The 27589-nt window shown below is 39.6% G+C and overlaps 1 protein-coding gene across 1 annotated transcript; it reads left to right on the top strand.

Moving 5' to 3' along the window:
- Positions 1–366: 366 nt before the first annotated feature.
- On the top strand, positions 367–26634 carry LOC140740699 (dipeptidase 1-like). Its single transcript, XM_073070136.1, has 10 exons — positions 367–592; positions 5955–6081; positions 9742–9874; positions 11076–11226; positions 11349–11418; positions 18519–18695; positions 22130–22214; positions 22300–22375; positions 22464–22599; positions 25363–26634. The coding sequence occupies exons 1-10, from the start codon at positions 471–473 to the stop codon at positions 25543–25545; spliced, it is 1260 nt and encodes a 419-aa protein (XP_072926237.1). The 5' UTR covers positions 367–470; the 3' UTR covers positions 25546–26634.
- The last annotated feature ends 955 nt before the right edge of the window (positions 26635–27589 follow it).

Raw genomic sequence — 27589 nt, forward strand, 5'->3', positions numbered from 1 at the left:
AGATGTTGCCAAATGGGAAGATCCCAAATAAAAATTCATAGCCACAGTCACTGACTGAGACTGTGTGATTGGAACTGATGTTGCATTCATTGGAACCAACACCCAAATGACGAAAGTAAGGATTTTTGTAGCTTCTCATAAATTGATTCTCATAAAAAGGTATGAAAATATTTTGTAAATTTTGTTTTCTATTTATATAAATAAGGAATACATCAAAATAGTATCAATATCAGAGATAAATGCTTTAAGAATGATAGCTGTGTTTTATCAATACAATTCTATAAAGGCACTGATAACAGTTGGATTTCCTGCATCAAAATAGCCTGATTTTCCATCCTTAGCAGGATGTCCCATTTAAGTCATTTTCCTGCAATTGTTTATAAGCAGTATTTTAAAATCTCGACATACTAGCAGATAGTTCAAATGGCAAGAAACACATTGTAGCTGTGAAAAGCAAGGGTGCGGCAGAGATGATATTAGAATCTTGGGAATTGTTGATATTTCTAATACAGTGTATTGTAAAGTACACAGCTATGCTTTCTTTACGTCAAAAAGCTGAGATGCTAATGAGAAGTACTCCATTGATTGATGGGTAAGTAGATTAATTATATCAAGCCTGAATATCATACTTTGCTTTACTGTTTTATTCACTACATTCAAAAAAATTCTATAATGTCTTCAAACTTGTATAAACTAATGGAAATTGTCATCTTTGGATTCAGTAAATTAATGCTACAGATCAGTATTTTTTTTCAGGCTTGTATGCGCTGAATTTTGCTGATGGTTCCACGTAGTAGTTCTGGCTATTATAGTATGCATGGGCATACTTGATACTGTACATTCACATCTCTGTACCTCAGTACAGAACACAGAGAATGTCAAATGTGGTGCGTGAGAGTTTTTGCCACTCCCTGCACCAGCCATAAATTCAAGGGTAGTTCTGTAAGGTACTGAATTGAGAGGCTAGTACAGCTTGCATCTAACACATATTAATGTTTTATTACCTTTACTGTTTCCTATAGTTGAATGTTTTAAATAAACGTTTTGTTTTAATGAAGTATTTAATGTATTTCAACTCTTTTGGAACACCTTTGACACCATATTCATTTAGACATAGTGGAAAAGGGCTTCTGACAACATGAGGTATCAAGGAACTATTGGAATGGTGCAGGGCAGGGCTTCAGCTTCTGTTAGACTCGGCCGTTCCCTGCAGTGCAGCCACTTTCTGAAATGCCTGCAATAAATTGGCCTGGAGGATGCTGGAAGCTACCTGGCTCCAAATGGCATCATGTTTGAGTTTCAAACAAAGACAGTTTAATTCCATAATGTTGGCTGAATATTCAAACATTAATCCTGTCTTTTAAAGAAAAAGAATAGCCTTACTTGGCACACGTGCATCGAAACATATAGTGAACTGTGTCGTTTACATCAAATCAGCGAGGATTGTGTTGGGGCAGTCAGTAAGTGTGACCATGTTTCCGGCAGCAACGTAACATGCTTATAATTTACTAACCTTCTTGTCTTTGGAATATGGGAGGAAAGCGGAACTCCTGGAGGAAACCCACATTCACGGGGAGACCGTAGAAACTCCTTACACAGTAGCGGGAATTGAACCCCAATCTTACAGCATTATATGAACCGCTCTGCTGCTACAACACGGTATATGTTGCTTTAAGAATTACTTTGAAACTTCGTTGCACAAGCCATCAAATTCACTCTGTAGATCAAAGCACTTGTCCAGATCAAGGAAATAAGCTATTTTCTTCCATTTCAAATATCACAGAGTGACTATGGATGGGGTGATAGCATGAATTGTCCTACATTAACAATAATGCCAATAGTTCTCAGTATCTTTGTAGTAAGATTTCTGCCTGCATATATTTGAAGTGGCCTAATCCTACCGAAATGGCCTGTTGTCGGCAGAATTGTGGCTATTGAAATGTCACAATGTTTAAAAGTATGAAGCACAGAATGTCAATACCAGTGTTTGTGCTCGATGTGAGTTTTTTTCCTCATTCTTCTCATCCCATCAACATTTTTATTTTTACTTCGTGTTTATCTAGATTTCCCGTTAAATGCATGTTCTCGGGGTTCCATTGCATTTTCCACTAGATGTTTTAATGAATAAATAGTTACTTCGCCTGATTCCTACCTCACTCTGAAATGGAAACCTCTTCTTTCCATGTTTCCTATATAATCCTTCATATTTTTAATGAGCTTTTTGCAGAGAAATGCACCACAGCCTATTGAATATTTTGAGTACAGTACTGTGCAAAAGTCTTAGGCACATGTAAGGAAGTTATATAAAGTGAAGATGTTTTCAAAAATAATGAAATGAAAAGTTTCTAAATATTTAAAAAAATTACTATAAAAAGCAGTAACAGTAAAAAAGCTAACTCAAATCAATACTTGGTGCGACCAACCTTTGCCTTTATAATTGCATCAAGAAAATCTGCTGGTAGGTTGTTCCAAGCATCTTGAAGAACTTGCCACAGTTCCTCTGCAGACTTAGGCGATCCCACTTCTGTCTCTCCAGGTAATCCCAGACAGCCTCAGTGATGTTGAGATCAGGGCTCTATGGAGGCCATACCATCTATTGCAGAACTCTTTGATCTTCTTTTCGCTGAAGAGAGTTCTTTATGTCCTTGGCCGTGCATTTGAGGTCATTGTCCTGCTGCAAAATAAAGTTGGGACCGATCAGATGCCTCCCTGATGGTTTTGTGTGAAGGATGCGAATCTGCTTGTACTTCTCAGCTGTGAAGATTCTAGTAATTCTGACCAGATCACCAACTCCATTTGTAGAAACGCAGCATCAAACCTGCAGGGAATCTGCACTGTGGTTCACTGCTGGCTGCAGACACTCAACCGTGTAGTGTTTTCCAGCTCTTCTATGAACAAACTGCCTCCTGTTTGAGCTGAAAATTTCAGTTTTCAAATTCCAGAGCACTTGCTGCCATTGTTCCACACCCAATCATTGTATTTTTGTGCAAAGGTGAGTCTCTTGGCTTTGTTTCCACTTTGGCAGAATGGCTTCTTGGCAACCAGTGCTCTAGGCTGATGAGTCAACATTTGAAATTTTTGTTCAGAGTAAATGGAATCCTCAATGTTGAGAAATACAAGCAAGTTCTCATCCATCAAGCAACATCATCAGGGAGGCATCTGATTGGTCCCAACTTCATTCTGCAGCAGGACAATGGACCCAAACACATTTCCAAGGATATAAAGAACTACCTTCAGTGAAAAGAAGGTCAAGGAGTTCTGCAACAGATGGCATGACCTCCACAAAGCCTTGATCTCAACATCATTGAGGCTACCTGGGATTATCTGGAGAGGTAGAAGAAAGAGAGACAGCCAAAGTCTGCAGAAGAACTGTGGCAAGTTCTCCAAGATGTTTGGAACAACCTACCAGAAGATTTTCTTATAAAACTGCATGATGGTATACCTAAGAGAATTGATGCAAGTTTAAAGGCAAAGGGTGGTCACATCAAATACTGATTTGATTTTTATTTTTTACTATTTATTGTTCTTTATAGTAATTTTGATTCTTTTAATGAAACTTTTCATTATGTTTGAAAGCTTTTTCACTTTAATGAATTTCTGACAAGTGTCTTTTGCACAGTACTATGGGTACAGTATAACCAATCTGATCTAATATCATTCTAGCTTGCATTTTTGCAACTTCTTTGGTGCTTGTATGTTCGTTTTTTTTAAATATAAAACAAGAACAAATCACAAAATTCCAAACAGCACCTACAAATTGTTGGAGGAACTCTACAGGCAGCATCCATGGAAAAGAGTAAACAGTCGACATTTTGGGCCAAGACCACTCATCAGGACTAGAGAAAAAAGATGAGGTCAGAGTAAGTGAGGAAGAAGTACAATGTAGTAAGTGATAGGTGAAGCCAGGAGAGTGGGAGATGTGTAGTAAAGAGCTGGGAAGTCAATTGGTGAAAGGGATAAAGGGCTGGAGAAGGGGGAATCTGATGGGAGAAGACAGAAGGCCATGGAAAAAAGGGAAGGGGAAGGAGCACCAGAGGAAGGTGATTGGCAAGCAAGTTATATTCCAAATATAGTATAACTGAGATTTATATTTGTTACTGCATAACTTATTTTCCTTTCAATTTTTTTCTGAAAATATTATTCTTATGGCATTACTAATCTGTCATTTTTTTGTGATTTGTGTACCCATTAATGCAGTTGTCTCAGATCCTGTCCTTTTTACAAAGAGTTTGTGAACTTCTGCCCAGTCAAAATATATAACTTCATACCAGTGTACACTGAAATGCATAAATGTATTTGCATATCCATGTCCATTCGGGAAGGGCCATGTGTTTCATGTGAGAGAGAAAACAGTCTGTGTAATTACTGTAATATAGGTTGTAATTTACCCATTCTTTGTTTTTTAATTTTTGGTCTCATAGAATACATAGGATTTACATACTACAATCCGGTACTTTTCAGAAAAACAGGTTGCAACTACAATAGATAGTGGTTTGTAAGAGCTGCAAAATCTGCAGGAATAGTTGGTAATGCCAAACCCAACTAACACCAAAAATGTAATTTTGGAGTTCAGAGATCCTCCATCAGAACTGGAAAAGAGTTGGCGGGGGGGGGGGGGGTGGATGAGGTGGGAGAAAATTTTCAAGTTCAGAGTGGTTGGGGAGAAATTGTAGGGTGGAGGTAACATCTCTGATAGTAAGAAGCCAAGTTGTGATAATGATGGGATGTGGCGGTTAGCACGATGCTATTTCAGCTCGGAGCATTGGAGTTCAGTTCCGGTGTACTCTGTAAGAAAATATGTACATTCGTCCCGTAAGCACTTGGGTTTCCTGTGGGTGTGCCCCAGTTTCTTCCCACAGTCCAAAGATGTACTGATTAGTTGGTCAATTGGCCATTGCAAATTGTCCTGTGAATAGGCTGTGATTGAATGTGTCGGTTGCTGGGCAGTGCAGTTTGTTGGGCCAGAAGGGTCTGTTCACACCATATCTCTAAAATAAAAATAAGCTGCTGATGAGCAATATGTTTGAAGGTGTTTGGAAAGAAAGAAAACAAACAAATCAACATGGAAAAAAACTGTAACAAGCAATCTGCTGGAGGAACTGAGTTAGCATTACAGCAGCAGTTCTAATACAATCACAGAAGGCAGGTTACCTGAAATTGTTCAATACATCATTGAGTCCAGAAGGCAGAAACATGCCTAGATGGAAGAACAGATACTGTCCCTTAAATATATGTTGGCACCTTCAGTGTATCAGGCGCATAACTCAGTCAAGGAAGTAAATGGTATCACTCCATCCTCTTCCTCACCTTCACTCTCCCTACTAACATTGTCTGACCTGCTGCTTAGTCTTCACTCTGTCTCATTAACCTACTAACCAGATGGCTTCTTCAATCCCTTATCACCATGGCAACTACAGTCTCACTCTAAAGGAGTGTCCTCTCCAACTCCAACCTTCCCCATCCCCTCCTTAACTTAAGACTACTGGAAACTGATTTGTATGGGAATTCTTTCCATGTTTCTCTTTTAATCCATAGCCTTGTACATACATCTACTGATGCCTCTGGACACATCTTCAGTGATGTTCCTGGAATCATCAGGTGTTTCAGGTCTTTCAACATCATACACCCTTCTCCAGGTGACCCAGCCAGGGCTGATCAGTCCCTAGCTTGTGTCCAGATGGCTAGCTACACATGACTCCATGGCACCCCTCTCTTGAGCCACAGCCACCTTGAGGCCCTCTCTGCCGCATCGGTGGTACTGCGGATGGCTCTCCTCTTCCTCTCTCCCTCGATGCCCAAATTGCTGAATGCTCTGCCTAACGAACGAGCTGCAAATCCCCTACAACCAACCTCCACACGTACAATGATTTTTGTCATGGCTTGTAGCTTCCTATCAACCATATGTATATAAGAATTCAGTCACTTTTTAAAAATATCAACTTTCCTTATTTCAGGCACAATGACCTGCCATGGCAGCTAAGGAAGAGAGTACACAATGATCTTTCTGCAGTTGACCTTAGGACCTGGAATGTTACTCAGACCAACATTGAAAAGCTCCGGGCTGGTTTGGTTGGTGCTCAGGTACTCTTTACCCCGTTCTCATTCTCACCTCCTGGCTCTTTTGTGCCTAATTTATGTTTATAGAGTGGGAAATTAATTACAAAATAACCTATGCCTTTAATTAGAACCGAATATTGAAACCTGGATACAGAGCTTCATTATAAATCAGGCCTTTAATTCTTAATTCTTTAGAAATTTCCTACATAGAAAAGGAAAAGTTTAAACACAAAAGATTCTGCAGATGCCGAAAATCTTGAGTAACACACACAAAATTCTGGAGGAACTCAGCAAATCAGGCAGCATATTTGGAGGGGAATAAACAGTTGGCTGAGACCCTTCATCAGGACTGGAAAGGAAAGGGAGAATTTCAGAATAAGATGGTGCGGGAGGGGAAGAAATACAGGCTGGCAGGTATTAAATTGAGAGAAGGTGGGTGGGTGGGGGAGGGGGATAGGTGGAAGAGGTAAACAGCTTAAGAAGGAATCTGATAAGAGAGGACAGTGGACCATGAGAGAGAGGGAAGGAGAGGGGCACCAGAAGAGGGTGATGGACAGGTGAGGAGAAGAGAAGAGGGCAGCCAGAGTGGGGAATGGGAAAAGAGAGAAGGGGAAAGAGGAGAAATTACCAGGTTAGATAAATTGATGTTCATGTCAGCATGTTGGAAGCTACCCAGATGGAATAAGTCCTGTTGCTTTGCCAAGCTGAGGGTGGCTTCATAGTGACCATTGAGGAGTCCATGTACTGACATGTCGGAATGGGAATGAGAAGTAGAATTAAACTGGGGGGGCCACAAGGAAATCCTACCTTTTGTGGCAGACAGAGAGAAGGTGCTTGACGAAGTGGTTCCCCTGTCTACTTTGGGTTTCCCTAATTTAGTGTTGCATGCAAAGTGTTGCCTTACCTAGAATGGATTTTTGGGACCTTGAATGATGGTAATGGAGGAAAGAGGGACAAGTGGAAAAGGGAATCGCGTAGAGAACAAACTCTACAGCAGGGGTATCAAACTCATTTTAGGTCACGGGCCAGATTGAGCAAAATGCAGCTTCATGCGGGCCGGATCAGTCGGACGCATGCGAACGCAGCTTTCGTTGCCTCCGTTTTTTCAGCCTGCTCTCATGTGTCTCAGTCTCTGCTATAACTACAAAGTGTTTCACTTTACAAATTACGTTTCTTATGAAGAAAACTGCCGAGCAAGACTGCCGAATAAACACTAAAAACCCTGAAAACCTGGTACCTGAATAAACTCAGCATTAGCCATATCATACGCCATAGGCGCTTCGATTACTGGGGCCAACTTTAATAGTAATTAGATATTATCTTGCGGGCCAAAGATAATTCCACCGCGGGCCTTGAGTTTGACATATATGCTCTACAGAAAGCGGAGGGGGGGGGGGGTGTGCGAAGGGAGACATATTTAATGGTAGGATCCCATTTAAGGTGCCAGGAATTTGTCGTTGTTGAAGTAATAATATATGTTGAAGTCCTTTGCTTCCTTTCAGAGGCTGAAAACTATGTAGATGCACAAGAAAATGACAATACGAATGAAATACCATTCCTATCCTGCTGTGAAACTTCCTACATTTTACATGAAGTCTAAAGATAGTCCCATAAAGCTATTCAAGTCAAGTCAAGTCAAATCAAGTCAAGTCCTGACGAAGGGTCTCAGCCTGAAACGTCGACAGCGCTTCTCCCTATAGATGCTGCCTGACCTGTTGCGTTCCACCAGCATTTTGTGTGTATTGCTTGAATTTCCAGCATCTGCAGATTTCCTCATGTTTGGTTTTGAAAGTCAAGTCAAGTCACTTTTATTGTCATTTTAACCATAACTGCTGGTTCAGCACATAGTAAAAATGAGACAAGATTTTTCAGGACCATGGTGTTACATGACACAGTACAAAAACTAAACTGAACTACGTAAAAAAACAACACAGAAAAAAGCTACACTAGACTACAGACCTACCTAGGACTGCATAAAGTGCACAAAACAGTGCAGGCATTACAATAAATAATAAACAAGACAATAGGGCAGTAAGGTGTCAGTCCAGGCTCTGGGTATTGAGGAGTCTTATAGCTTGGGGAAAGAAACTGTTACATAGTCCGGCTGTGAGAGCCCGAATGCTTCGGTGCTTTTTTCCAGACGGCAGGAGGAAGAAGAGTTTGTATGAGGGGTGCATGGGGTCCTTCCTAATGCTGTTTGCTTTGCGGATGCAGCGTGTAGTGTAAATGTCCATAATGGCGGGAAGAGAGACCCCAATGATCTTCTCAGCTGACCTCACTATCTGCTGCAGGGTCTAGCGATCCGCGATGGTGCAATTTCCAAACCAGGCAGTGATGCAGCTGCTCAGGATGCTCTCAATACAACCCCTGTAGAATGTGATGAGGATGGGGGGTGGGAGATGGACTTTCCTCAGCCTTCGCAGAAAGTAGAGATGCTGCTGGGCTTTCTTTGCTATGGAGCTGTGGTTGAAGGACCAGGTGAGATTCTCCGCCAGATGAACACCATGAAATTTGATGCTCTTTACGATCTCTACCGAGGAGCCGTCGATGTTCAGCGGGGAGTGGTCGCGCTGTGCTCTCCTGAAGTCAACAACCATCTCTTTTGTTTTGTTCACATTAAGAGACAGGTTGCTGGCTCTGCACCAGTCCATTAGCCGCTGCACCTCCTCTCCGTAAGCAGACTCGTCATTCTTGCTGATGAGACCCACCACGGTCGTGTCATTGGTGAACTTGATGACGTGGTTCGAGCTGTGTGTTGCAGCACAGTCGTGGGTCAGCAGAGTGAACAGCAGTGGACTGAGCACGCAACCCTGGGGGCCCCCGTGCTCGGTGTGATGGTGTTGGATGGTGTTCCAGGAATTAGCCTAATAACTGATGAAGGAGCATCAATATATTTCCAACTTATATTAGTCTAATTCCTCTTTCTTTGTGTTGGTTGTCTCGAATTTATGATCCGCTACGAATTTTCTTTCATGGTCCTGACTTTAGATGATAGAAAGGCTTTGGTGTCTGGTGGGTCACATTGCAGGATATCCAGTTTTTGACATGCTGTTGTCGTCATAATGTTTATGTGGTCAGTGATAACCTGCAGGATGTTGACGGTGAGGGCACAATGGAAGTGCCATTGAAGATGAATCAAATTACCAAGACTGATGATGAGTGGTAATGTTATCTAAGAGTTAAGTGAGTTAATTGAAAGCTCTTTCCTCTTACTTGCATGTCCACCACTTACTGCTGCAAAGTTGGGATTTTAAGGGCTATGCTGTAATTTCAAGGCACTCCGGTAGATTATATGCCTTTTACACATTATGTAAGCCAATTGCTATCCTGTTGATCATGTAGCTGAGTTTCTTTTAGTAATCAGCTCAAGCACATTTCTCTCCTGACATTTTGTGGAAATGAGATGTGGCAAATCCTCTTGTGGGACTTATAACAATGAATTATATCAAACCAGATGCTATGTAATTATGCTTAACACAGCAATTTCATCCATCAGATGTCCTTCAGCCTTATTAATGTTCCAAGAATCTAACAAAAGTAAGTTATATTGCCAGCTGTTGATTTATATATTTCTAAATGGATCGAAACATGGCTGAATAGTGGAGGATGAAGCCACCAATAATTTAGTATTTTAGATTGATTAGCTAGTTCAGTTTCATGTAGGTTTCTGTTTCATTGCATTAGTTCTGGGTTGCTTATGTGCCTTGCAATGCACAGAACAAAGATGCAGTCCGTCATACCTTGGAACAAATAGATGTCATAAAAAGGATGATAGACATGTTTCCGGAAGATTTCCAACAGGCAACAACAGCTGATGGTATGTGAACTAAAAATGCTTTTTATCCTTGGATAATCAAATTTATTTAGAGTATTTAAAAAATGATGCAATGCATCCGCTTTGCTTATAATCTGAGGAGCCTACAGGTGATGGGAAAAAATTCGACCATTAGTTGAATTGTAGAACTGTGCGAAATAATAGAAGGCAGACTGCCCACCTTTCAAATAACAATCACTTAGACTGAATCAATATTTTTCCTTGCAATATTTTTTCTTCAAGAATTTATTATTTCCATTTTGAAGGCTGCTCTTGAAATAGTACCGATCGTTCTGACAGACAAATGTCATTTAATCCTGCAGAAAAGGTTTTTGCTCTCTCTATTGTTCCTTTTCTGATCAAATTAAATTTCCACCCTTGCCACTCAAGCAAGTTATTTGATTTAATCTACTGGAGGTACCAAATATGATTTGAACCACCTCACCATTTTTTCTCTAGGTAAATTGAACCTCCCTTTTAAACACCTTCATTGCTCACACATTGCCTACTCACTGTGACCATTCAAATAAATCTATTCTATATCTTTTCCCAAGTCCTCACTTCCATCATAGAGTGTGGAGATAAGAACTGGCCATAATACTCCAGTTCCACCATACTTGAGCTAGTGTTTTGCTTACCAGTTTGTGTACCAGTTCTGTGTACAAACGTTACTAAGTCTCTCTATTCTTATGATATTAGCATGTTTATCTTCTAATTTTCCTGATAAAGTGTATCATCTCAAATTTCATTGTGTTGGCTTCCACCTGCTACCAGTCTTTATCCTCATGAACTTTATTCAGATCTTCTTTAAAAGTTTTTTGTCATCAGTAAATTCCAGTTATAACCCCCAGTCCATTGACATTTATCAAACTCAACTGAGGTGCCATGTGAGCATGGAAAACTTCACTCCTCGCCATCTTTTGGTCTGAAAAACAGCCATTCACCACGAGTCCTTATTTTCTGCCTCATAATCAATTTTGTTACTGCTGCTTTCAAATTTATTAATAAGTCTAGCAGGAGAACAAATGAAGACAGGATTTGAGATTTTGGAAAGAGAATTAAGTAAATCTTTGATCTTGATGCTGGATAAAGATGATTATATCATCAAAGAAAATGTCCATATCATATATATATATATATATATATATACAAAATCCCAAAACTTGACTATGAAATGTAACAATGTTTATTCATTTCATTGAAGAAATCAGGCAAGCATTTAATAGTAATAAAATAGCCAGCCTCATTGGCGTGGAAGGTGGACATGGAGTTGACAGCAGTCTAGCAGCTTTGAGAATGTTCTATGACCTTGGAGTACGTTACCTGACATTAACACACGTCTGTAATACACCATGGTAAGAATATGTTTAATTGAATATAAGTTATAACTATTCATAACTATGTTTCCTCTGAGATAGTAATTGTGAGAGCAGCTGATGTAAAGGTCTCATTTATTTTCACGTTCCTCATTTTGCAGGGCAGATACCAGCAGAGTGGACAGTGGCCTTGTGAAGACTGGTGTCAAAGGATTGTCTGATTTTGGAAAAGTTAGTAAATTTTATTTAAAGCTATGAAATGCTGTTTTCTTTTTTACTTCATGTACTCTGATGGTCTCTTGCATGACGATATTTGTGAGACTTTAGATCAAAGGTTATTGTTGCAATGTGCATATGCAATGGAACTTTTGTTGTGATGTACTGCATCTTATGAAGCTCTCAAACTGTTTTGAAGATTTGCCATTAAAATGTAAAGACTATCTGAGCAGCAGGAGATTTAGAATTATTTATTCATGAAAGCAATAGTTCAGTCCTTTGTATATATCAATGATGCCAGACAACTGCAGATTCATATTTTATCATTTTTGTTTAAAAAATGAAAGAAATAAATCTGACAAATATTATTCTAATTTAAATTGTAGAAATACTACTCTAAAGATGATTGTCAACATTTAAAATTAATTCTCACACAGAGGTAGCCAACAGCGATTTGTTGAAGTCAAGCAAACCTGAATAATTAATAAAGTAACATGTTAGGTTGATAAAAGTAGTACAATAAGTGTTGTATATCTGGATTTTTTAAGACATTTGATAAAGTACACCATAATAAATTAGAAAATAGGAGCACACATTTTAAAGGGTGCATAAATAGTAGGAATTAAACAAGTGGTGAATAAACGATTTTTTTGCATTTGAACCATTGTTCTTGTTATAGTAAGAAAATTGTCGTCAGCATTTTTCAATCGGGCACTCTAAAATCAGGGCTGGCAGGGTGGAGGTACGTCTCTGCCAAAGGAGGTGTAAGGTGCTCCTTCCCTCCTCTAGCCTACAGGTCAAGGTGCAGCACCTTCTTAGCCCCCTGTCAGAGTCGCATGAAGCCATGGGAGCAGGTGGTGGATGGTCATATAAGCAGTTGGTGCATATCACGAGTCCTGGTTATGTGACTACTGATGCCAGGTAGGCGATCTCTGACACGTATTGATAATGGCTCAGGTGACCCATCTTGTAATGACACAACCTAGAAGAAGGGCAGAGAAAACCAAGCTGATGAGAAACAGTGAGGAGCCAATCACAACAAAAATCACAGTCGGTGGACAAGAACTAGAGGCTGTCAAACGGTTTGAGTATTTTGGCACCATCATCAGCCAAGAAAGATCAAAGCCTGAAGCCCTTGCAAGGACAGCCCAAACAACAGTGACTCTGGCTAAACTACAACCAATCTGGAGAGACAATAACATCACTCTCAGATCCAAGTTGAAACTCCTGCATACATTTATGGTCTCCATCATCTTGTATGTATGCGAATCACAGACTTTGACAGCAGAACTGCAAAAGAAGATCCAGGCAGTAGAAACAAGAAGCTTCTGAAGGGTTCTTGGCATCTCCTATACAGACCATGTCTCAAATGATGAAGTATGAAGAACCATCACCCAGCATATGAGACACTATGAAGATCTGCTGTCCACAGAAAAGGAAAGAAAACTAAGATGGTTTGGCCATATAACAAGATCAAGTAGATTCCCAAAGATCATTCTTCAGGGAATGGTGCAGGGGAAAAGAAAAAAGGGTCAGACAGAGGAAGAAATGGACAGACGACATTGCAGAGTGGACCGGAGAGAGCTTTACTGCAACCCATGTACTCACCCACAACCGTGAGAGATACAGGGAACTGGTGCAGCACTCGCTCTGCACTGCGGCCCTGTGACCCAAGCAGATTGCAGGATCTGCAACCATTACCATAAGGCCTCATGCCACAATGTCGCCTGTTGCAGTCGTCAGGAGGGGCGACGCTGGAGGCAGTGTGGCACGGCATCTGTGTCGGATTGGGGGCAGACACCTCTAGTGTATGCTATCTGTCAATTCTTAAATTCCACTCTATCAACACCCAGGCCACTTGAGTTCTGTAATGTGGCCAATGTTGGACTTGACAGAGGCCAGTTAACAAGATATGCTGGTTAATAAAGAGTCGCTCCTTCAGCCCGGCTGCTGCTTTGAGTGAGCTTGTTTGTTATGTGCCGTGTCATATGACATGGGCAGTCACAGTCTTTACATGATCATGATTGTTCTAGGCAAATTTCTACAGAAGTGGTTTGCCATTGCCACCTTCTAGGCTGAGTCATTACAAGATGGGTCACCTGAGCCATTATCAATACATGTCAGAGACTGTCTACCTGGCATCAGTAGTCACACAACCAGGACTCGTGATATGCACCAACTGCTTATATGACCATCCACCACCTGCTCCCATAGCTTCACGTGACTCTGATCGTGGGCTAAGAAGGTGCTGCACCTTGACCTGTAGGCTAGAGGAGGGAAGGAGCACCTTACACCTCCTTTGGCAGAGACGTACATCCACCCCACCACCCCTGATTTTAGAGTGCCCGATTGAAAAATGCTGACAACAATTTTCTTACTATAACAAAAACAATGGTTCAAATGTAAAAAAAGGAGGCAGCCTTGTCAAACTCCAGCTGATGTGTGGAACCACTCTCCAACTATGCCTTGAATAAGTACCGCACTGCTAGCTTTGATGTAGAGATGCTTAATGGTTTGGATCAGCTTCTGGACTGCACCCTAACGAATGCCTTCTTGAAGCCTACGAACACATGGACAATATCCTATTGATGTTGGTTGTATTTCTCGCACAGTACTTGCTGGTTGAATATCTGTTCTGTTGTACTTCTTCCACTTCTGAATCCAGCCTGCTCATCAGTGATCATTTCTTCTGCCTGTGGTTTCAGTCTCTTCAAGATGACTTTCAACCTCACTTTGCTTGCATGGCTGATCAGACTTATGGTTCTATAATTGTGGCACCTCTGTAAGTTGCCTTTCTTGGGGAGAGTGATGATAGTGATTTTGTCCAGGGTGTTGGCCATTCCCCGGTCTGCCATATTTTGTTGCAGATTTTAGTGAGGATTTCTATCACTGTCTCTCCTCCATGTTTCTTTAGCTCAGCCAGGATGTTGTCTATTCCTGATGAGTCTTGATGAAGGGTCTTGGTCTGAAATGTGACTCCACTCTTTTCCATATTTTCTCCAGCATTTTGTGTATGTTGCTTGGATTTCCAGCATCTGCAAATTTTCTCTTATTTGTTGTCCATGCTTGCAGCTTTGCCATTCTTCAGGAATCTTATGGCTACTTCTACTTCTTCCCGCAGAATCGGAAAGTCTTCATCGTTTGACCTGAGGCCTGGTCCTCGCTATAATCAAACCATGCAGCTCGCCTGCCATCAGTCTCAGCAGTAAACCAGTGAACTGGACTTGCAGTATTCTACGTTACCAATGCCCAGCAGGGACTTGCGATCACAATTAAAACATCCAAGACAATCACTCAGTGTTAAACTGCACACTGCCTTTGCGCACCAACTCTTCACACCTTTCCGAAGCAGGCAGCAACATGGCCCGCACCAAGTCCAGCTTCTCTGCTAACAAGCAACTGGCTGACTGGGCAGACCCTGCAGTACTTGAAGTTCTTAATGTCCAGAAGTGTCTTGCGACCATAAAGAGATGTTTAAAAAGACAAGAACACCTCTGGTTGGCACTGGAAAGGCCGCTGCATCTGAGCGCGCCAGCATCTTACCGGAAAAGTAAGAATCATTTGGGTTCAGCTAAAGTGAAATGTGCACATCAGGGCACCACATGTTAAGGGGGATAAAGAGTGCACAGAGGGTTTCTAAGGACAAAGTCAGTTTATGAATGTACGTATTACCACTACTGAAATGTCTTAAGTGACTCCTTTAATTTGAGGCCATCTCCTTCATCAACCATATTTCAGATACATTAGCCAATAAACAACTCATTATATTTATTTGTTTGTTTATTTATTTAGAGATATGGCACAACTAGGCCCTTCTGGCCCTTCAAGCCATGCCACCCTGCAATCCCCGATTAACCCTAACCTAACCACATCACAATTTACAATGACCAATTAAACTACTAACTGGGACGTCTTTGGACTGTAGGAGGAACCGGGATCACTTGGAGAAACCCAAGCATTCCATAGGGAGGACGTAGATTCATTACGCAGGATGCCAGGATTGAACTCTCCGAGCTGAAATAGCATCACGCTCACCGTTCCGCTACTGTGGCACCCAATGGCAGATGTAATTGTCTCACCCCCCCGTGTGCAATCTCCTACATTGCTTTGGCAGCTAGAGCCACTGGGAAAAGCACAGAATCTGCCTTCAGGATCCACCTGATGAAATGTACTTGCCTAAATGAGTCCAGTGAACTCCAGAGGTTCTCTTGCATCAATGTACCTGTGTCTCTCAAACCCAACCTTTGCTTCCTGCTCAGCAAAGATTGGAGCAAGACCAAGAGCGAGACCACTGGAGAGGCCTGTCCAAGCCTGTTGTCACCTTGTTGTTGATATTGGCAGGTGATGCAACTGAGGACCCTAGGCGCCTAGCCAAAGAGGCATTCATGACCAAACTTAGCCCGATATTAATAATGTTCAGATTTAGCTAATGTGCAGCAAGTTGTTGTTACCTAGCAATGAATCATCTCCAATAAAAGGAAGTTTGACCAACATTGAGAAATTCCAGGACCATTTCCAATTGGCTGAATGGTTGTGCTGCCACCACTGATCGTTTAGTCCTTCTGCTACGTCACCTTCAAAGATGGTAATGGAGGAGTTTACGACATTGAATGAACATCATGATTCTGTGAATTTAATTATGTTTGATTGTTAATTAAGTAGTGTCAAATTGACCAAGCTCCCAGAGGTTAGTGAGGAGGAATGTTCAGAGTTGACAGGAAATGGTATGACTGTGTCATGCTCGTGTCAATTACCGGTGGTCAGATATTCCTGCTGATTTTGGTAGTTCTTCACAAAGTCATTTCTGAAGGCAACTAAGGGTCACTTTCTCTGCAGTAGGTCTGGAGTAAAATAAGTCAGATCATTAAGAACAGCAGATTATCTGCTCTAAAGGATATTAGTAAACAAACAATATGGTTGTTTCACAACTTGCTTTTACTCAAGGTTTTAATTACCCAGCTACTGCAATGCGATTTGAACTTGCTTCTCATGATTGTTTCTCCATTCACATAGCCTCTACCCATAGATGAGCTTCCAAATGTTTCTATATTCATATTAATATAACCATATAACCATATAACAATCACAGCATGGAAACAGGCCATTCCGGCCCTCCTAGTCCGTGCCGAACTCTTAATCTCACCTAGTCCCACCTACCCGCACTCAGCCCATAACCCTCCACTCCTTTCCTATCCATATACCTATCCAATTTTACCTTAAATGACACAACTGAACTGGCCTCTACTACTTCTACAGGAAGCTCATTCCACACAGCTATCACTCTCTGAGTAAAGAAATACCCCCTCGTGTTTCCCTTAAACTTTTGCCCCCTAACTCTCAAATCATGTCCTCTCGTTTGAATCTCCCCTACTCTCAATGGAAACAGCCTATTCACGTCAACTCTATCTATCCCTCTCAACATTTTAAATACCTCGATCAAATCCCCCCTCAACCTACTACGCTCCAATGAATAGAGACCTAACTTGTTCAACCTTTCTCTGTAACTTAAGTGCTGAAACCCAGGTAACATCCTAGTAAATCGTCTCTGCACTCTCTCTAATTTATTGATATCTTTCCTATAATTCGGTGACCAGAACTGTACACAATATTCCAAATTTGGCCTTACCAATGCCTTGTACAATTTTAACATTACATCCCAACTTCTGTACTCAATGCTCTGATTTATAAAGGCCAGCGTTCCAAAAGCCTTCTTCACCACCCTATCTACATGAGACTCCACCTTCAGGGAACTATGCACTGTTATTCCTAGATCTCTCTGTTCCACTGCATTCCTCAATGCCTTACCATTTACCCTGTATGTTCTATTTGGATTATTCCTGCCAAAATGTAGAACCTCACACTTCTCAGCATTAAACTCCATCTGCCAACGTTCAGCCCATTCTTCTAACCGGCATAAATCTCCCTGCAAGCTTTGAAAACCCACCTCATTATCCACAACACCTCCTACCTTAGTATCATCAGCATACTTACTAATCCAATTTACCACCCCATCATCCAGATCATTTATGTATATTACAAACAACATTGGGCCCAAAACAGATCCCTGAGGCACCCCGCTAGTCACCGGCCTCCATCCCGATAAATAATTATCCACCACTACTCTCTGGCATCTCCCATCTAGCCACTGTTGAATCCATTTTATTACTCCAGCATTAATACCTAACGACTGAACCTTCTTAACTAACCTTCCATGTGGAACTTTGTCAAAGGCCTTGCTGAAGTCCATATAGACTACATCCACTGCCTTACCCTCGTCAACATTCCTCGTAACTACTTCAAAAAATTCAATAAGGTTTGTCAAACATGACCTTCCACGCACAAATCCATGCTGGCTACTCCTAATCAGATCCTGTCTATCCAGATAATTATAAATACTATCTCTAAGAATACTTTCCATTAATTTACCCACCACTGATGTCAAACTGACAGGTCTATAATTGCCAGGCTTACTTCTAGAACCCTTTTTAAACAATGGAACCACATGAGCAATACGCCAATCCTCCGGCACAATCCCTGTTTCTAATGACATCTGAAAGATCTCCGTCAGAGCTCCTGCTATCTGCAGTCTTTTATGATTTGCCAATTTTAACTGAAGAAACTTTGGTCTGATTACCATCTCCCGTTCCTGCCATTCTCTTTCAAAATTTATTTCATCTGGCTGCATTGTCCCTTATTACAAGTGAACTTTTGACCAGCCGTTTTCTTTAATGGTCCTTCATCCAGTTGTCTTTGTAAATAGTTCCTCCTACACCCACATATTCAGAAATTCACAAACCATCTCTTTGATTGTCCTATCTCTAATTTCCTGTTTCATTTGCCACCAATTCCTCACACCCTCGTAATTCCATTCCTAACCTCCTCCAACTCACTATCTCCCACTCCTTACATCCTTTTTCATCAAAGTCTTAGTTTCTCTCTCTGAATCTTGTATATGACTGATGATGGTGGCCTAAGTATTAATTTACACTTCTGCAAAAGATCTTAAGATGTTTTTCCTCCATTAAATGTGATACATAAATGCAAGTAATTATTTTTCATGCTGAAAAGCGATGTAAAACTAGACATATCAAATATTTGCACTGTTTGCCTTTCAGAAAATTGTGAAAGAAATGAATCGTCTGGGAATGTTGATTGACCTGTCTCACGTCTCCAAAGATACAATGCTGGCCGCACTTGAAGTATCAGTTGCTCCTGTCATTTTCAGTCATTCCTCTGCATTTGCTCTGTGCCAAAACTACAGAAATGTCCAGGATAATGTTCTTCGTAAACTGGTATGAGTAAGCACGTGAATGTTTTAAACATGTTACCATCTAAAATAAAGAAAAAAATAAAGAACTATCTAGAAAAGATTATTTCAAATAAATAAATATCAACCATTAAAATGTAAAAATCATTCAGCAACATAATGAGTATCAAATGTCCCCATGATTCTGTTCTGCATTCAATGACTTCAGAGTTGATCTGATCTTGGGCTTCAGTTCTGATTTCCTGTCCAGTTCCCATAAACCCTTGATTCGTCATATGGTTCAGATTTCTCTGCCTTGAATATGCTTAATCTAGGTAAAGATAAACAAACGTTTACATTATTTGAGAGAAGATATTTCTCTCCACTTTAGTTTTAAATGGAAAAACCCTTAACCTAAGACCATGACCCCTACTTCTGGATTTCATCTGTGGAAACATCTTTGCAATATCTAATCTGCAGGTCCCTTAAAATCTTATGCTTCAGTGAAAATGTCTTCTATCCTTCAGAAAGAGGCTCTGTGCTCAACCTTTTTACATCCCAATCATCAATCTAATAAGCCTACAGTGCTGCGAAGTTAAATATTTCCTACGTTAATAAGGAGACCGAAACTCTGGGGGTGTTATCTCCAGAGAGTAACAAGACTTCCTTACTTTCTTACAGCATTCCGCTCTGTGATTAAAGTACAATGTTCAATTCAACTTGTACTGTAGTTACTTGCTTTACCTGCATGCAACTTCTTCTTGAGCAAACCATTTCTAATCTTCCTGACAAAGTATGCAATCTCAACTTGCATTACCACACAAGTCCATTTTTTGCGTATTTATTATATCTGTGTATATACCTGTGCAGTCTCTTTATGTTCCTCTCATGACCTTCATCTAACTTAAAGGATAAAGAGATACATCGAGTTGTGGTTATTTACGTTTTTGCATGATTGGCTTTATAAATGAAGCATTTTACTTTTGTTTTCCCATTATTTCTACTTAACTTTCCCCATAATTGTCACAGAAATATGTATTATGATAGGTTTATAAATACCCTTCTAACTGTGTGATTGATAGAACATAGACATCTACAGCACTTTACAGGTCCTTCTGCCCACAATGAGTTAATAACTCAGGGTGATTGATAAGTTCGTGGCCTGTGGTAGAAGGCGATGAGTTACTAACTTCAAACTTTCTGCATAATCACTCAAAGAGTTGACCTGCATGTGCCTGTAATGAGAGCTGTATAACTCATCTCCTTCTACCTTAGGCTATGAACTTATCAATCACCTATCTGTGGACACTTTCTGGAGGTCCAAGATCCATATGCTCCACGATCACTGGACTAAGTGTATAAATGTAGGAGGGGACTAGGTTGAAAAACAAATGTGCTAGGTTTTCTAAAATTGACTCCTTCTACCTTAGGCCACCAACTTATCAATCATTCCTCGTATGTCCTACAGAGGAAGAAAATTCTCAAATGGCAGGGTTATGCAACCGTGGCTGACAAAGGAAGTTAAGAACTGCATAGAAGTCAAGGAAAGGGCAACAGTGAGTGGGTGAATGGGAAGTTTTTAAAATCCAACAAAAGGCAACTAAAAAAGCTGTAAGAAGGGAAAAGATGAAATATGAGAGGAGACTAGCCAATAATATTAAGATGCCAAACATTTTTTCAGTTACATACAGAGTAAAAGGGAGGTGAGAGTTGATATTGGATCATTGGAAAATGACACTGCTGAGATAGAAATGTGGTCAAAGAAATGGCAGATGAACATAGTAAGTCAGGGGATCAAAGGATATGATGAGAAGGCATGTGTATGGGGTTGAGTGGGATCCAGAAGCAGACTCGATGGGCTTTGTGGCCTACTTCTGCTCCTATGTCTTATGGTCTTAATATTAAGAAAGTTAAGATCACTCCATCACATCAACCCTATTATTCTTGCACTACAGTATTCCAGAACCTGCTTCCCTATCTGCTCTTCAATGTTTCTGTTACTATTGGGGAGGGTCTATTAAAAAACACCCAGTAGAGTTATTGCCCCCTTCCTGTTTTTGACTTCCACCCACACTGACTCAGTAGACAATCCCTCCATGACTTCCTTCTTTTCTGTAGCCATGATACTATCCCTGATTAGCAATGCCATGTGCCCACATCATTTTCCTCCCTCCCTGTCCTTTTTGAAACATCTAAAGCCCAGCACACTCAGCAGCCTTTCCTGCCCGAGTCAACCAAGTCTCTGAAATGGCCACAACATCATAGTTCCGCATATTAATCCATGCTATAAGTTCATCTGAATTGTTTATGATACTCCTTGCATTAAAATAGACATACCTCAAACCAACTGGCTTGAGTGCTTCTTTGTTCTATTATCTGCCTATCCTTCCTCACAAACTCCTAACGAGCTGTCTCTTCTTGTGCACCAACCATCCAATCCTCTGCCTCTTCATTTCAGTTCCCAACCTCCTCCAAATCTAGTTTAAACCCTCCCTAATAGCATTAGCAAACCTCCCTCCCAGGATATTGGTACCCCTCCAGTTCAGGTGCAACTATCCCACTTGTACAAGTCACCCTTTTGATATTCAGTAGGTTTCAATGAGATCCTTCCTCATAATTTGAAAATCTGTTGATCAGTCTCCAGCTATACTGCAGCAAAAAAATTGTTTATATTCATGAAGCAATATGATAATAAATTGTTTCCTGCAGACCAAGAACTGCTGTGTGTTCTTGTCTGGCCACTCTTTATTCTTACTTGTTTGTATACTTATTCTTTTAGTGTAACATCTAGGTCATGAACTCTTCTCACTGCTGCCATCAGGAAGAAGGTACAGAAGCCTCAGGACTCACACTTCCAAGTTCAGGAACAGTTATTACCCCTCAACTATCAGCCTCTTGAACCAGTGGGGATAACTTCATTCAATTTCACTTGCCTCATCACTGAACTATTCCCACAACCTATGGACTTACTTTTGAGGACCCTTGATGCTTTTGATAATTATTGCTTTCTTTTTGTTTTGTATTTGCACAGTTTGTTGTCTTTTGCACATCGGTTGTTTGTCCGTCCCAATGAGTGCAGTCTTTCACTGATTCTTTCATGGTTCTTGGATTTACTGAATATGCCCACAAGAAAACAAACCTGAGGGTTGTATATGGTGACATATATGTGCTGTGATAATAAACTTACTTTGAACTTTGGACTTAAACAAGTATTTCCTTACCAGGAAGAATACTCAGACAATGTGCTTTCAGACTGGCCCAGCTTCCAGTAACATTAACCATGATTTTCCATTAGGACATAAACAAACAGCTAACCTTCATATACCTCATCACTTAGATGTTACACAAAGTATTAGGATGTTATGTTGTGCAAAGTTCTCCAAGGTGTAGTTCACACCAGGAAAAAAAAACATCTTCCACCTGGTATCCTATGGCTTTCTGTTCACATAGGTTAATTGGACCAATTGCTTTGTTTTTCAGGCAAACAATTCGGGGATTGTGATGGTGAATTTTTATCCCAACTTTATTTCCTGTAGAGAAACTGCAACATTATCCCAAGTTGCAGGTTAGTATGGCAACAAGCCATTTGAATAAAAGGCCTGTTATAATTCTGTGTGCATTCTCTAAACTTCTTGTTGTTGTAATTTTAGACCACTTTGACCATATCAGAGATGTCGCTGGTGCAGATCATGTGGGCATCGGCAGTGACTTTGATGGTTTTGAAAGGTACATAACTGGCAGTTGTTTTTGATTTCTCATCATAGCTTCTCATTCATTTGTTGAATCAATAATGCCCTTTATTTGCTTCTTAAAGGGGACCCACTGGTTTGGAAGATGTTTCAAAATTTCCTGATTTGATCGCTGAGCTTCTTTCGCGTAACTGGACTGAAAATGAAATTAAAAAGCTGCTTGGTTTAAACATTTTACGAGTCCTTAAGAAAGCTGAAGAAGTGAGTAACTTATCACAAACATTTTAACAACATTGAGCTTCATAATCACATAAGGATATACATAATCTCTAACCTCAGTAGAGAATCGAAGTATACTAAATTGTTAAATCAGTGATATATTACTATATTTACATTATTTTTACATCACACTCAAACCATAGTCTGTATGCTGCTTTACAAATAAGTGTTTACTTAAGGTCATTTATTTCTTTTTAGTGAAGTTTAGGATATTTTAAAGGGTAGTTTCCACTTATTTCACTCTGTTGAGGCCCTGGCATAGGATTTGGCATGAAAGATAGCAATTTGTTTTCAATTAGTCACAAGGATGTACGTAACAGCCTCATACTGTGGTACACTGTGATGTTCTTTTATGTCTACCTTTCCTCTGTTCTGTGCCTGCTTAAAAGTTGTAACATTGCTAACTTCTACCATTTCTTATTTAATAACATCATCAACCTTTGACATGAACCCTTGTTTGTCTCTCTATGGGTGCTGTTGGATCTGCTGATCTTACTACAGATTTCACTCATTCACTCATTGTGGAACCATTAGTAATGATCTTTCAAGAATCAATAAACTCTGGAATGGTTGCAGAAGACTGGAAAATTGCAAATGTCACTCCACTCTTCAAGAAGGGAGAGAGGCAGAAGAAAGGAAACTATAGGCAATTAGTCTTACCTCAGTGGCTGAGAAGATGTTGGAGTTGATTATTAAGGATGAGGTTGCAGGGTACTTGGAGGCACATGACAAAATAGGCTGCAGTCAGCAAATTTCACTGATGGGCCAAATGGCCTAATTCTGCTCCTATATGCTATGGTATTATGGTCTAATGAATAATAACATTCTATTAACATGCCTAATTACTTGCTGTACTCTGTAGAAGAATCTTCAAGACCATGTACTAGATCACCAAGATCTGTCTATATCTCAGAGCTCTATCTCATCTCTTACATATCGAGAAGGAAAAATGGCATCATGATGGCAGTAGTAGAAAAGGTGGAAAATGATCACTTAAGTAAAAGTTTCCCCTGATTTTTACCTGAAATTTCTTATAGAAGAACTATGCTTTACACCACATAGATTATAAACGCATGAGAGGAAATGGTAAACTAGGCCCATTTAAACATAACTCTTATCAAGGTAACTATCTCTGATTGCTTAACATTTCACAAATATTATAATACCTATATTTTAACAATAAATCATCTTATTAAAATAATTGTTCATATAAGCAACAAAAGACAAAAAAAAGTGACTACCAATTATTTTTCAGCTTCAGTCAAACTGCTTTACAACTGGGTCAACTGTTTTGACCAAAGGTTATTACAATCGATATGAGCTTTCTCTTTGCCCTTTTAGTGTGTTGATTATAAGAGAAAATTTATTTTGACTGGTATTACTTCAAGTAGTCTTGTTTATCTTCGGCTGGAAAATACCATAAAAATACAAGGTAGAGTAATGTAAATGGTACGTTTTTCAGCTAATAGCAGTGCTTAACATCAGTGGCTCAAAATTTTCTGGAATGGGGCATCTCAAGTGTGACTTGTAATTTATCTCACCCTCTAATTTGAAGCTTTTTTTTTGCAAACAAAATGATGAAGCATTGGCAAATGCTCAGCAATGCGCCAAGCGCTTCCTTAGCAAATGAGATTTAAAGATTGTGAAACAGAGCAAGTATCAACAAGAAGTGTGAATCAGAGTGGCTAAATTCAAACTCAAATCAGATACTAAAGGGAAATGAAAGGGGAATATTGGATTGAGAGGGTAGAGAAGAGAGAAATGTCAAAGCAAGGAAGTAAAATTCAGTCTTTTAAATCTCCAAAATTGACTATAACCTGAAAGAAGTGAGACATAGCCTTATGGAGCAGAGATTGATTAATAGCCATAAATAAATGACATGTTTTGAAGCATGTGGCAGGTTTTAAAGTACAGTGCAACAACAATGAAGCTCACAATGCATCTCATCTTTCTCATAGAAGTAGCAATGGAAGCTGAAAATCAGACAGTAATATGGGCAGTTTATAGGTCACAGAATATCTCCTTTGGCTGCAAGATGCTGATTGATTTCTATGTTAATAATATTACCCATGTGTTTGTGGTTAATAACAGATAAGATTTACTAGACTGTTACTTAGAATGGACAGGTTATCATATGAGGGAAGGTTGGACAGGCTATGGTTATATTCCAAGAGTGTTTAAGAGTAAGAAGTAACACACAAGTTTCTGAGGTCTTAACAGAGTGGAATGGAGAGGAAATTTGTCTTATGGGAGAATCTACAACCGTTCGTTATCTCCTTGCATCTCTTTTATGCAAAGTATTTTCTCTCAAGAGTTTATGAATATTTGAAACTTTCATCCTGTAAGAATGATGGACGCATTTATTTTGCTTTTGAACTAATATTGAAAACTTTATTTTTTTCTTTAACTGCCTGTATTTTTTTTTACTCAACCAATTTGATTTCTTACTCCTTTAATTTAGTTGCTCAAGAAAAAGTTCTGTTATTGGACTCAGTACCAACTCCATGATGAGGGGAATGATGGAAACAATAAGGGCTCTTGAACTGAAACCTGGTCTCTTTGGAAATGCTCAAAAATGAACTACAAATATTATTGTGGAAGGGGAATTAACATTACAGTATAATGATATAGTGTGATGATGCTTTTCCCCAAAAAATTTTGTCCAATTGCACTTTAGATCCTATTAAATTAAATATTATTACAATGGCATCCATGAGGTTAACTAGGTAAAATTCTGCTTTTCAGGTAAGCCAGCAGCTTCAGAAAACCAACACACCATCAAATGATGTCATTTCTCAGGATCGGGTGCAGAGTGCATGCAGAACATTTCTTGGCTATCCATCTGCAGCTCCTCCCCATCTCTGCACTCTTCATATTCTCAGCACGATCATGTTCATTGCTTCCTTAATAGTTAAACTTATTAATTAAATGTAACATTAAGAATAGATTAATAGCATTTAATGTACAGAGATCACATCTAAAGAAGTTTAATGCAATAGTAGAGTTGGGCAAAAAATAAATTTACTCTGAATATATGTCTTTGTAATTATAGACTCTAAGTGTCTGTACATTAACTAGCCAATCCATACTTTGGTGGAAAATCTCTTTAATGTCTAAAGGTATCTTTTTGAGACTGCTGTGTACACCTTGAATGAGCTTAAATCTTATAATCGGGTAGATCTTGAGGTTAGCAGCAAAATGATAACATTTATTATGCTGGGTGACTCTGGAATCCAGCAAGAGCAGCCGATAAAATGAGAACAAAAAGGAGTTTTTAAACTCTCAGTCTGTGAGATCAAAGCAAAAAATTAAGAAAATGTGCAAGTTAATTTTAAAAACATGAAATTTTAAAATATTCTGTGATTCATCTGCAAAAGTTAGTTTTTGTGGTTTAAAGGTGTTCAGTAGTGAATGAAGAATTCAAGAGTGATCTCTGCTACAGATAATGAATGAATCCTAAGTGACTCAGTTACCTAATCCAGTGTGCGAAAAAGTAGTGAGGAAAATCCTTTTTGCTAACAAAGAAAATGTATTCAAAGACACAATTTACATGATTTATTTTCTGCCACAGAAATACTGCAGAATTGTTAGAAAGTAAAAATAGTTTCTCCTAAGACATTGACTTAAAGGAGGATGAACTAGATAGGGAAGGGTCAAACTGAAAGGTCAGGTTTTGTTGTCAATCATTTTCACATATTATAAAAAGAGAGGTATGGGGCAAAGCTGGGCAACAGATAGATGAGGTTAATTTGTACAAATGGGGACCAACACCAGACTGAGTTGCATCCAGAATCAGGTTAAAGTCAATTACACGTAAATTGAATTTGCAGTTAAAAGTTGTGAAGAACATTAAAAGCAGCAGGACAAGATTCTTTATTAATATATGTAGCATTTTCTTGTCAAAACCCTATATCATATAGTTCTTTTATAATTGTAATAATCTTATTATACTATGTAATTATTCTTCATTTAATTAGTTACAGTGTTACTTAATTTCAATAAACCTTTTTAAAGTATTCTGTGTGCTACTCTACCAATTTTGGTTAGCTTTATCCCATCCAGATGGATTCAGTGCCAAACACCAGACATCAAGCATTAGGAGGAGGAGGACTACATAGAGGACGGAGGAGTTGGGCATCTCTACAAACTGTCCAGTTCAGTGCACAGCTGGAGATTAAGCAACTACAAACTCTGCAATCCCAACATCGGATTATGCGGAAATTCCACCTGTCCTAGAGCACTGACATCATTACAGGTCATCCCCAGGTTATGGCAGGATTCTGTACTTGTGAACTGTTCATAACTTGAACAGTCAGCAAGTCAGAAATGTGGCCACAAATTAAATCCGTGCTGTCAGTCTCCCAAATGCTCACTTACATGTATGTGTCTGTACATTGATGGACATACATGAACTGTGTCTGCAGGATCTGTACTATCTTTAAGAGTAGAGACAAGTTGTTATGTTGACTTTAATAAGGTGTTTCCCTGTTTTCTAGCACAGTGAAAATTCTCACTTGAAATCTTCTGAATTATTTATTCCTGCTGGTAAGTGAAGACCTCCTAGCACTTCACTGTACTTTTAGATCATATTGTGGAATAACTGACAGCATAATAACATATTTTCTTACGAAATAGAAAGAGGTCATTGAGCCCAGAGTCTCATTGGCCCAGCTGTCTTCATTACCTGCAATGAATGACCTGACAAGCTCCTTTGAACCTGTAATTTGCAAGACCTTGGGGAAGTTATTGGTGTATTTTGGCCCAATTTCTGACCATTTACTATCAAAACAGAAGGAAGTTATCACTTCAATTTATTTAGTAGAAATTTACATTTAATAATATTCTGACCAGAATGTCATTATTTAATATTCTAGCCTGGATAAACAGTATATTGTTATTCTGGCAACACACACAAAACGCTGGTGGAACGCAGCAGGCCAGGCAGCATCTATAGGGAGAAGTGCTGTCGATG

This window comes from Hemitrygon akajei, chromosome 17, assembly GCF_048418815.1.
Source record: "Hemitrygon akajei chromosome 17, sHemAka1.3, whole genome shotgun sequence".
Lineage (NCBI taxonomy): Eukaryota > Metazoa > Chordata > Chondrichthyes > Myliobatiformes > Dasyatidae > Hemitrygon > Hemitrygon akajei.